This window comes from Phlebotomus papatasi, chromosome 2 (genome assembly GCF_024763615.1).
Source record: "Phlebotomus papatasi isolate M1 chromosome 2, Ppap_2.1, whole genome shotgun sequence".
Classification (NCBI taxonomy): Eukaryota; Metazoa; Arthropoda; class Insecta; order Diptera; family Psychodidae; genus Phlebotomus; species Phlebotomus papatasi.
In genome coordinates this window covers 93,055,994-93,069,376 of record NC_077223.1, presented here as the reverse complement: position 1 = coordinate 93,069,376, position 13,383 = coordinate 93,055,994, and the positions used below count along the sequence as shown (strand labels likewise).

General features: G+C 34.6%; 1 protein-coding gene across 1 annotated transcript in view; it reads left to right on the top strand.

Annotated features, from left to right (window-relative positions):
- Positions 1-1,673: 1,673 nt before the first annotated feature.
- The window catches only part of LOC129802445 (uncharacterized), a 28,761-nt gene continuing 17,051 nt past the window's right edge, over positions 1,674-13,383 (top strand). Inside the window, exon 1 of the mRNA XM_055848253.1 lies at positions 1,674-2,246. Within this exon, the coding sequence (XP_055704228.1) occupies positions 2,235-2,246 (12 nt within the window). The 5' untranslated portion in view covers positions 1,674-2,234. The remainder of the gene's footprint in view (positions 2,247-13,383) is intronic.

Genomic DNA, 13,383 nt, shown 5'->3' with positions numbered 1-13,383 from the left:
AAGTGGAATATAAAAATAATTGGGTCTCCAAGAAAAAAGAAATTATAGCCAGAAAAATAAATAAATTTTCTCAGCAGATTCTGAATATAACAAAGCGATAATTCAAAATTAAATTGAATCGACGAAAAAACCCGATAAATAAAACAAATGTAGGGTGGAATTTACACTTATGGATGTTGTATACACTTATGGACAACGCAAAAATCTTAAGTTATTACACTGAACAGGTTTCGAAAAATCAAAAAAAGTGTTAATTACAACATAAACTAATAATTTTATAACTTTTCAAAATCTGTTTTACGTAAAAACTTAAGATTTTTTCACGCTGTCCATAAGTGTATAGCATCCATAAGTGTAGACTCCACCCTAAGCGAGTAATATTAATGACAAAAATTTGTTATGGCCATTGAATGCCAGATGAAAGAATGCCCAGAAACCTACTAAACATTGAGGCTGAACTGATAAGGATGAGAGAACGCCCCAGAAAATCGTGGATTGACGTAGTAGAAAGTGTCTTTAAACAGCTGGGAGTACTGGCTGAGAGTCGTCAAAACTGGATGAGGTTGATTCAAGGAGTCCGCCTTCTTAATCCTTTTTGTAGGACGATAGATCACCAGTGACCTATTTTTTACGAGCATTTAAAGTTCAATATGTTTTGCTTTAATGTCCTCTACACGATTGGGAGTCATTTTCGTCAAAAAAAAAAAATGCATTTTTAAGAAAATTGCTCGTAATGTGTAGAGCCCCTTAAACTCCAAATTTTAAATTTTTAGATTTTTTCTAAAAATCTAAAAATTGAGAAGTTTTTTCGTATTATAAGATCCCTTACCGTGTGGAGGGTACTAAGTCACCGTGTGGAGGGTCCGGAGTCAATTTGGGACCAAGTTGACTCTATCGCATTCCCTAGAGTAAAAAAATAGCTGTTGACTCTATTAGAGATTGACTCTATCGGGGGTTGACTTTATCGAGATCCCACCGTAATATTATTAGTTCAATAATAAAAGAAAAGTTGACTCTATAGGAGTCAATTTGGGTCCAAGTTGCCACTATCGGAGTCCGTAGAGTAAAAAAATAGCTGTTGACTCTAATGGAGATTGACTATATCGAGGTCCCACTGTATATTTGGGTTATTTTAGTATCTTTCTACTTTTTTTTTGGAAAAGTATAAAAACTTAATTTATGCTAAATCATATTTATTCAATTCATTACATCTGTTATCTCTTTAAAACTTCTATTGAAAATTTAATTATAGCATGATGTTACTACTTTCGTCCATTATTAATGTAACAACAAATTTATTTTAGTTTTTATTTTGTGGTGAAAAGAGAATCAAAAAGTTCAGAAAATAATTTCCAATTGAAATACTAAAAATGACTTTGAATAGATATCTCTGTCTATCCTAGTTTTCGTATTCCCGCCATTGCGCACGCATAAAATTTCTATAGAAATTTTACTATAAAATTCAACGAAAGGACATTGATATATAAAAGGAATTATATTAATTTTTGTCCTTGTAGAAGGATTAAAAGGATGAATATTAAACATTTTTGGAATGATTTTAGTAGACAGGGGTAGGATTTTGTTATTTGGCATGGGACTAATGCAGGATAAGGGGTTGAACCGCCTCCGGTATTGTTCGTCCTTAACGAAAAGGACATGCCAGTGGGTGGTGTGCAGAAGGCGCGGCAGATGTCACTTGTGTGCCAGGAATACCGTGCTGGAGTACGTAGGTGTGAAAATTTCACAAAAATCAGTGAAAATCGCGACATGGAGGGTGAGCATTGTGGTGACAAAATGTGCACGACAAGGTGAAAGGGCAGTGTGGTGAATAGTGCTGAAGAAACTTGAGGAAAGGATCTTGGTGGATTGTGTGTGGAGCCGTCTTGTGGTTTTCACACACTTTTCGAGGGAGGTTTGGGAGAGGGCTTTTTTTTCTCGAGGGCTCCTCTCTTGTCGCGCGTGTGCCTGTGTGTGTGTGTCTGTGCGCGAATGTGTATGGGGTTGTGTATGTGTGTGGGATTTATTGGCAAAAAAGGACACTACACTGCATAAAAGTGCTGTTTTTCGCGAGACAAGGCTATATACGAAGCAGGTCGTCCAAGAAAGGATCACACCACCACAGTGGGTGGGTTGCAACGCGGGGGCGCGACACCTTTTTTTTTTGCATGGACATCTTTGATGCAGCTGGGGGGCTTCGAGCGCCCCCGACTGTGTTCTGTTGAGAGGATGTCGTAATGGCAAGAGAGGTGAGTTTTCAATCCACCCAACCACCCCATTCAGTTGCAACTCTTTGGTCACACTCCCTCTGCAGGGGGAGGCCCGTGGCAAATTCGCACATTCTAGAACACGCCCCAAAATTCATGTGGGTGATTCTGTGTGTGGTGTGGATGAGGTAGAAAAATGTTGTGTCTCAAATGGCGTTCTCGTTTCATGCTTGTTTACGGATTTACTTTGAAATGATGTGCATTGAGGAAATCCCCCCGTGGAAGTGGGAGAAAGGTGTAAGGGGATAAATCCAGTGACTGAAAAGGAGAATGAACCACAAAATGGGTTTTTAATGTGGAAGTAATCACACTTTTCCCACGCATTTTCCTCTTTGCCTTCAATAACTCTTCAGACAGGGAGCTACCCGAGCTACCCTTTTTTTCTCTTCTCTGTATTCTCCGAAAATTGATCAATTTTATCTCTTCCTGGAGTCCTTCAAGCATTTTTTGCATCTTTCTGCTGAAATTTTAATCACTGCAATTGCATAAAAGTGTGAAAAAAATCTGGCAGGACTTGCAGAAAAAAAGCCCTTTTGGGGTAAACGTGGAGAAAACGCAGAGAAGAATCTATGGCAACATACCGGGCGTCTCCACTGTCAACATTAAAATGTATCATCTTCTTCCATACAGATGTCGCGAACTACATGATGTTCTGAAAGGAAAATGCGAGACCGAATGAGCCCACATAAATTGTCCTTATTAAAGGACAACCATCTTCAGAAAACTGCACTTTCACTCCCTCTCACTCTCGCGCACCCTTCGAGCCATTCCAGGAAAACCTATCAAAACGGTTCATTAAAAATTTAGATGATAATTGCTAATTGAAAATTATAAACATCCTTGTATGTATATATGCCATTTTACATAAAATTGATGAATGAGACTAAATTACAATTTGTGGTGGGTACAATGAAATATCGTTAAATGTCACCCTCCCACGATGAGACACCCACATCTGCAATAAACCTAACTTTTACCCTATATTACATGTTGATTCAATAGAAAAAATCCGAAGGCGTTTCTCCTTCCTAGATTTTCATAGAAACCCATATACCACATATTTTGGCCTCATTAACGGAATTTACTATTAAAGGGCAATATACGTAAGACGTCTTCAATACAATAAATTTCAGATAACCAAAAAAAGCATTTTGCGAACTAAATTTGCTGTTGAAAATTATTTAGCTGTATAATCCTTTGAAGACGAGCAACCTCTGACTGACCAAAATGCAATAATAAAACCGATAAACAAAAAACAACGAAAAGTTCAAAGCTTAGAAAATCCATCACAAGGTTAATTTAAGTGTGCCAAATTCCGGCCAGCTTGTAATTTCGGCCACCTTTTTTGTTCTTCGAATTTTCATGAACTTTTAAATTTTACGTATACTCTAGAGATTATACAATGCAAAAGAATAACAAAAAAAATTCGATAAACGAAATGACGTGAAAAAGATATTGGAAGAATTCCCGAAGGGCAAGAAACTATGAGAATGAAGGTGGCCGAAATAGGTCACCAAAGCTATATTTATATTTTTATTCATTTTAAATTGTAATAAGAATGATTTTAGAGTAAATAAAGACGGTAAACTCTTTACAAGGTTCCATGCAACACTCTTTCAGAAGAAAGAATAAAAAAAATCAATTTGAATTTAAAATATTACATTTCCAACTTAAGACTTTGACGCTTGCATGCAACTATGCCGAAATTTGGCACACTTACCGTCAAATCATTGCTCTACATGCCGATTTTATTCAGAGGTTTTTTGAATTGTAACGGTATATTCTAGTACATTTAGAGAAATTCTGTAGATTTTCGGCAGAATTTGTGCATAAGAAATCTGCATAGTCTCCATTGCCCCAACAAAAACATTGTTGATTTCTCAAGAAACTGTAGAAGTTACAAAGAAAATGGTATGCTCTGCTTAACAAGCATTTCCGATTAAACATTTTAGATGAGTAAAAAGATTTAAGCAAAAATACAAATTTCTTAAAAATCGCCAATTGAATGATACAAAAACGCGAAATTTAGGTCGACACTCTGCTTAAAGTTTTCACTTCACTATTCTCTACTTATAACACGGTGTTGCAGATTTCTTTATTTTATATAAGCACTGTGATATCACCAAGAATAACTCTATTTAATTTTGCAAATTTCAGTGAAGAATATTCCATCTTTTCTGACACATCTGTCCGGAAAGTCTGTAATGTAGAAAAATCTACAGAAAATCGGCAAAATATCTACAAGAATTCGTCAGAGTATGCACCAGGATTCTTCAGAAAATCTGCAAAAATTTCTGACGAATTTTGTCCCAAGCCCAAATAAAATTCGTAGGAATATCTACAGATTTCTCGGCAGATTTTCGGCAGAGGTGTAGATATTTTCTGCAGATGTTTTAAAGATATCTGACAAAATTATTTGACGGTTTTACCCTATAGCTTCTGGTATGATAAAAAATATAAAATTTGAAAAATTTTCCTAAAAAAAGGGAAGAGGCGGGACTATTTTGAGTTGAGCGAGACTATTTTGAGTTATTATTATTATTATTATCAATGTGGCCTCACTGCTCAAAATAGCCCCACATCCCCCTATTGATGTATGATAATATTTACTCCAATAAACCTGTTGGAAACGCGAGCGCCAACTGGCGGAAATATTTGAAAATTTATTATGTAAGCCCTTCCGGTACATTTGTCAGTTTTTTTGTGAAAAGCGTTGCGTGACGTGCAGTTGTGTAATTCCTTCGGGAAAGAAATTTGCGTAAGTTATAGGATATTTTCTCATGTTAAAAACCTATGTAACTTAGTAGAATTTATTGTATAGGTTTGGTTGAACTCCTTGGGAGACGATCAAGCTAGGTCCTGAGTCAGGATAAAGAGTTTTATAATTTGGTAGGTTGAAAGAGAAAATTAGAGAAATTCAATATGGCGATAGTATGAAAATTATTAAATTACAGGTTGTAAACTCGTGAAATAGCTTGAGGTTGATGGAAGCAAACGGAGGCCGTTTGAGTTAAAGTAAGAATTGAATTATCTTTTTTTAAGGAAATAAATTAAAATGTAGGTTATATTTTAGGGATCATCAACAAACATAATTATTTATTGAAATATTCAGACAATCACCAATCAGTCGTCGCCATAATTAATCAAGTCCTTGCAGTCCAGTTGATAAAAATAAATACAGTCCACTATCTCTTGAGTTTGTTTGACCCAGGGAACTTGGTTCCCAACAAAACCAATTGACCGACATGTCTTGCAACGTCTTTCAAAAATACTTGTAACTAAACGCTCTTGCATTTGTATTATGCCCAACGCACAATAACTTTTGTTTAATAAACATGTTTTTGACATTTCAATGAGAGTGAGTGAGATCTAGATCTAGTCATCTCGCTCATTCTCATGGGAAATTTTGAAAACATATTTACAAACAAAAGTTATTGTGCGCTGGTCATTACTCCATGGTTATATCGAGGCCTGAGCCTAATTTACAAAGATATAAAGAAACATTGTTATTTTTAATATTATCTTTATTATTATAAAAAATAATATTATGCATACTTTCTGATCAAGAGGTAAGGTAAAGTGCCCTCAAGCCGACCGGTTCCTCGAGTCGACCGGTGGGCAATATTAGAATGTTTGATGGTGAATTTCTAATAATAATAATTTCGGAATAATTGACCGATTAATGTTAGATCATACGCCAAATATTAGTGCAAATATAAATAATTCTACCGGTCGAATTGAGGAACCGGTCGATTTGAGGGCACTTTACCTTATTTGCTTTAAAAAACTGAAAAAAAGAGATGACAAAATATGCCAGCTCTGCGGAATGCTCGAATTCGCGAGGTAAAGCTCTCCGTAAATTAGTTTTTCACATGATCTTTTGGTGCTTAATGGTCTATTTGCGAATAAATTGATTCATAAATCACAAAAGCATTTCAAAATCAAAAATTAGTAAATAAAATATCATTCTATATTCATGAGCTACAAGCATATGGACAAACAAAAAATGTAAAAACGAGAAGTCATTTACGAATATTTAACTGATTTCAAGACCTTTCTAAAAGAATCAAACTTAACCACATCTGTTGAAATAGGCCTTCCAAATTAATTAAACTTTTTCCTTCAGAAATTCAAGATGGCGCTTTTTTTGGTCATAGGACACATTGGTTAAAATATTCACCTGGATTGCCTTCAAGATATATCCAAGACTAAAAGAAATTGTAGAAGGTGTTTTCGAAATAAACCGAATTATGGTTTTGGTGGGGTTAGAGGGGGGTGCGGGGAAAATAAAATTATAGTAATGATCATTGGGTTGGCTTATGTGGGGGGAGGGTGTTCACCGAAAATTGGAAATTCGTATCTTTTACCTTTTGGCCTCTAGATGGGTAAAAAGTTGGCGGATAAAACAAAAGACTATTTAAAAAAGTTAGGTCATTTATGAGTACTTAACTGATTCAGCAGATAGTGGACGGCAAATTAGACCTCTCTTGATTTTTACTCTTTAATTCTTCACGACGTTTCAAGGATGAATGTCCTCTTCATCAGGTTTCGAATTGGAGGAAAAATAACGTACAGGTGGGAAAATTTACTGCTGCACTTCACTTGAGCTTTTTCACAATTTTTCACGGAGATGTTCACCATCCAAAAGGCTAACACAGAAACTGATTCATTACCGACTGTGACCATAATGCAGCCGGGTTGGAAATTTCAAGGCCTTTCCGAAAAATCAAAATCGGTTGAAAAATAGGCCTTCCAAAGGAGGCAGCTATAATCCTGAAAGCCAAAATCCCGAAAGGGCCAAGATCTCGAAAGCGAAAATCCCGAAAGCCAAAATAGCGAATGTTGAAAATCCTAAAAGGGATGAAATTTTAGAGGATAATGTGTAGAATAATTTCCCAAGACTCAGAAAATTTCCCTTTGCCTCCGCAAAGCGCAGGTGCAATCGTGGGAGTAACTATGACACTTTTAACAATTCGGGATTTTGGCTTTCGGGATTTTGGCGTTCGATATTTTGGCTTTCTGGATTTTGGCTTTCGGGATTTTGGCTTTCGGAATTTTGGCGTTCGGGATTTTGGCTTTCGGGATTTTAGCTTTTGAGATTTAGACCGGGACCCCTTCCAAAGTAGTTAAACCTTGACCTTCAAATCTTCAAATGCGATTTTTTGGTCATGAGATGTGGTAATGTTTGGACTTAGACTACCTCCAAAAAAGAGTTAATAACTATAGAATGTAATAGAATCAAAAACTTATTTTTTTTTTAAATAATTACAATTTTCACTAGAAATGAGCAGCGTAATTATGATTAAATAAATTATTGTAAACTAAAAGATAGAAGACAGTAGGGCACTTTAGGCAACTATTTATTTTAAAGAATTACAGTAGACTCAAATTTGGGCATTTGGGACTGAAATGTCAACCGAAATAGAGAGAAATTCGAACATCAAACTATTTGAAATGCAACGATTTCCTGTTCATTTGCGCACTCATATTAAGTTTAGTTACTCGTACTTATTGTGAATTGCATTAAATATTCTTAATAATGCAAAATCAGATCAAAACTAAGACAAACCGTGGAAAATTTTGGCATATTTGCTTAATTCGATAATGATAGTCAAACTTGAAAAACGTCAATAAACTTTTTTCAAATTTAACTGCCGCCCGAATTAAAAAGTAGCCCGATCTTAAAAGAGCCGAATTAGCGAGAGTCTACTGTATTTGTTAAATGTTTGTCAACTTAATTAAGTTAACTAAGCTCAGCTATAATGTGGCCTATCCTTTCTTATCGTGTCATAAGTATTTTTACTTTAGTAGTATTTCAAGGAAAAGATGATTACCTATTAGGTATAAATTTTACCTTGAGAATTTGCGAATAGATTTTTTCGATTCTTTAAATGCATTATCTAATGTACTTTGGTGATAAAATAACAATCCAGTATAGGTAAAGTTTTAGCTAGGAAAAAAAACCTAAATTTGGCTTAAGAAGTTTAGAAAAATCGTCAACGTACATGTGTCGAAACATTTAATTTCCTGGCATTCTGTCAATAAGTTTGCAGTGTCCCTATTTCGATATTGATTCTGAAGTTGCAGGATAGTATTTATTCTTCCAGTTCCAACTTTTCCATCTATATTAAGTGATTAAGGAAGCGGTATGGGAGTTTGAAAAGAAAATGCAACAGAATAAGAACAAACTTCCGCTTTGCAATGAGGTAACGCCTATAAATTCTTTCCTCGTATACGGGTATAAATCTATTCCAACTGTATAAATTTATTTGAGATTTCATAGGAGGACTAAAGTTCTGTGCATAGGATTCGGAGGATCAATATTGGCAGACGGTAAAACGGAGGAAGTTCATCAAACGTTTCTGCTCTTTCTGCTCCTATGGGTAGATATTTGCTTAAGGAACAGTGAAGAATGAGAATTCTGTTGACACTTTATCTGAGTTCATAGAATGGAAATGAAGTAGCATGTGAATTGAATTTCTGGGAAATAGGAACCAATTCAGAGACACATGATCTACATTTTGTCAGGGAACCACATATATCTTCATGGTTTTCACCAGGATTTTTAATAAAAAAAATCTTTATATTTGTGAAAAGGATAGAAAAGAAATAAAGAATTTTGGTATTGCGCCTCTTACTAAGGGTACCCTATGGAATGCAGTTATATCTAATAGAGTAACATAGGTCCGTACCCCAATACAAAATCTCAAGTGGTGAGTACGCGATGGTATATATTCGTGGGCACTATATAACCATCTCCTCGTGCTATAGAGCATATCCCATATACCCAGTTATTACATAACTTTCCAGTTGAGAGGAAAAACGAAGAGGAAGTAGAATAAACAGAAGGGAGAGCATATGAGAGAAAATACGAAACACTTTTGGAGAGAAATATGTCAAAAATCCAAGTTTGTTCTCTGTTCATGCAACTGATTTTGGAAGCTTTGAGGGCTGATTTCCTTATGATATATGTGCACATATTATGTACAAATGAAGCTTTTACATGTGTTGTTATGTAAAGTCCTGTTGTATGAGTGAGTTCGGACGGAATTTTCTATGTGAAAAATATGGGTCATCGTCACTTTGAATGCCATTTTCGAATGCGATATAATGGGAAATGATAGTGAAGACTTCCTATGTATTTGTGACACAGTATATAAGGAACAGACCAGGAATCAGGGATCTTATTTACTTGTCTCTTTTCATCAGCAATACAGATTTTAAGCTTAGAACTTGTAAGTTTTCAGAGAGTTTTTTCTCTCTTTAATTGCTTGAATTCCCCAGAGAGAGCACTACATATATGTCTTTTGATTTTATAAAATCTAGAGGATTATATTTCAGAATTTTTGTTGTTGCTGTAAGTCTCACTGTTCAAAAAAAAATCACGTTACGCTGTGCGTTCTGCAGAGCTAGAGGACAAATGGTTAAAGATAGCGATTTTAGAACTTTAGGGGAACCCCTCATAAGGCAATATTCGCATTATCAATCTTCATGGTACGCTTCTTTTTAATATCGTTTATAAACAGTTCAGAGTGTGGTATTTTTGGTATTTTCCGACTCATTAGGATACGGAAATATTGTAATGCAACTTCGGCGCAATACAATTGTATTTCGATTCGATTTAGTAATAAGTAATAACAATTCTTTTCTAATATTTCTACGAATTTTTGGTCAAGTTTTGATGTAAAGTGATGATAAGTTTAAATCGGTTGAAAATTGATAAATAAGGAACCAAAAAATGAAGAAAAACTTTACATAAATCAAGTTCAACAAGTTTACAAGATTACAAGATGAACAAGTTCTTGAATACTTTTTTTTAATTTATTTAAGCTTAACAAGACTCTTTATCGAAAGAATTAAAAGACAATCAGTCCAGGTTTACGACATATTATCAAAGTCACTAGTTCGAACGGATCCCGTTTAAAATCCTGAAAGCCTAAATCCCGAATGGATCAAAATTCCGAAAGCTAAAAACTTGAATTGGTCAAAATTCCGAAAATCCAAAATTCCGAAAGCCAAATTCCGAATGCTCCAAAAGACTTTTCGGAAATTGGCCTGCTTTGAGCTGTGAACCTACATTAATATACGATTTTTTTTCCATATTTCTATATAGGATAACGTGTGGTATGGACAAGGTGCTTTTCGGGACAAAATATGGGTATTTTGGGACACATAAAAAATCATAAATATTTGTTTTCTAATTATTTTTAAGTTCTATATGAAATATTAAGCTCTTTGCGTATCAGATAAACATAAAACTTATGAAATTTTATTTAATTTAAAGCGTGAAATACGCGTGAATTTTGAGTGTCACATTCCACATTTTACAAAACCTTCAGTGTGATCAATTTTGCAGAAAAACAGTGCTTAGTTTTTTTTCGATTTAAGTTACTTTACTAGAGAATTTTAAACAAAATTTTTATAAAAGAGTCAAGTTTAGACCTTTTACTTAAAGGTAAATAATCAGACTCGGTGAAATTTACTTGCATAATAGCGACTTTTGTCTGTCTCGAAATACCCAACTGTCCCGAAATATACCACTCTTACTTCTTTAATTTTTTTTGCTATTTTGTATAAAAAACGATACATTTTTCAACATTTTTCGATAAGAATCTTATTCTGGATATCATAAGGAACATAAATATTTGTACCATCAAAGAAAAAAAATAATTTGAGAAGTCGTTAAACTGTTTAAAACTTGAAAGTACTAAAAAGTGTCCCGAAATACTACACGTTACCCTATAGGAAAATAGGCTTTAACATTATGCAATTTAGATAGACATGACAAATGTGGATCTAAATCAAACTAAGATCTTAGTTTTCTTTAGAAATATACGAAAAATCGTATATCAATGTAGCCTCACAGCTCAAAGTAGCCTCAACTTCTCTACTCCTGTTTTATTTAAAATCTTTTTAAATTTTATTTAAAGAATTTGCACTACGGAGTAAAAGTCTAGCGGCCGGCGTAAAGGAGTGAATTTATGTATGCTCTATAGAAGGTATTATGTCTTGAATCTTGTGTCAAAGGATTCCCTGGAAATTGTTCTGAATTACTCTACCCTATGCCTTCTCATATGTATTTCTTTTTCTTTCTCTCACCGCATTAATTACCGGCTTAACATTGATTCTAACCTCTAAGAGAAATCGTTACTTACAAAACTTCCTTGATTACATGTCATGAAAGAATACTGTTGCAGGATTGGGGATTGAATTAGTGTACAGAGTTAACACACTAGAAAATTTCACATTAAAGTTAAAGTGAAAAATTGCTCATTAAAACTTCTAGAACCACTCAAAATCGCTGATTTAGTCAGGACACATTGCTAGAATTTTTTAATGTTACGATGGCACACGGGTTGTCAGATGAATGTTTTTGTTTTTGAAGCACTTTAGTCGTTTGAGCGAAAATGTGCGACTTTAGTGAAGAAGAGGAAGTTTTCCTTCTGTACGCTACTTTTATGTCGTGCAAAAGGACCCGCTAAGCGAGAAGAAGGTGTCGTTGAAATTCATTGAGGCGACTTTTTTGGACATAATAATTTTCTCCGGATGACTTCGGAGGAATTTAAAGAGCTGCTTCAAATCGTAGGGCTTTATTTTCAAAAGAAGACTACGAAAATGAGGGAACCAATATCACCCAAATCCCAACTGAGGTGTGAGTTCCGGCGATTGATGACTAAATTTGTCGCAAACGACCTGAAAACCATCAGATCGGCTGCCTGTATTTTTGTATTCTCGACATTTGTAGTCCCAAATGACGGATTCTTGATGTACAGCCTCAATTAATTCGGCCACCATCTCATTTGACCACGAAATCCTAGAAGTTTATGAAGGAATATAAAATGTAGATCGAACACATTTTTGTTTAGCCTTTTTCTTACTCATCCTCTACACCGATCTTTTTCAAGGTCTTTTGTTCTTTCTCCATCTCGTGCGCGATAAATAGTAGGTATTAGCACTACCTTTTATCACAATTTAATTAATTAATTAATTTATTTATTTTTATTTATTATAACATTTGACTTTTGAGACACAAATCTCTTTAAATCATAGTGTGGTAGTATAAGAAAATGAGAGTAACAAGCGTCCACCGCCGTCTTAGCGTTGGTGACCAACCTCCAGAGCAAAACGGTGGAAAAGCTCTGTTACAGGTTGTGTAAGCCAGGAGCAACACATTAAGTGCGCAGGGTACGCATTACAATAACGTCACGTAACGAATAAATTGGTGAGAAAATTGTGGCGAGGAAACTACCCGAATGACTGCAATAAAGTAGTACCTGATGAAAATTTAATGAGCAAATTTTGCTCAAAAATTTGCTCACTCATTAATTTGCTCATTAACTTATCAATCGTATTTATTCTATTTTAATCTATTTAAACCAATTTTTGTGATTCGAGTCCACTTTTTTATCACTAAATGAATCGATTTCTAAAAGCTCTTGACGAAAATTGTACATTAGGATACATATCAGCAACAATTAATGTGAATCCTGTGAATCACATTAAAATTTTAATGTGAAATTCTCTAGTGTGATACCACGGTTAGATACGTTCAGGAAATCTGTCATGATGGAAGCTTTTAAGGCAATCGCGTGGCTGAGCGCCTTGGCCACTATTGAGCCATTCTCCTAATGATTTATTCCCTACGACGATCCAACATAGGACTTCTCTTGGGAAAAATCGGCGTCGTTCCTAAGGATATCTATGATATCAATTTAAATACCAACGGGTGGTTAAAGCTATTACCAACTCTAAGATATTTTATAAATTTAAAATTTAGCAATGTTTAAGAAGTTGTAAGCATTATTAAATAATAGCAAATTTATTAATTAAGAATCTGATAAGACAGCTTTGATAAAGAAGTGAATTTGGATAATGATTATCAACTTGCTGAGTTTTGGAAAAAATGAAGCATATCCTTTTATAAAGTGGTATCCCAAATAGAACATATACAGCAATTTAAAAAAAAAGAATATAAGGAATTACATTTAACGAATTGGTTCTATATATTTAGTTTGGAAGAAAATATGTATAATAGTGCTTTGGATTGTTTATGTATATGTAGGTTGGAGAGGAAAATCTCCTTGATACCTACTTTCCAAAATGAGAAAGAGAGAGCAAG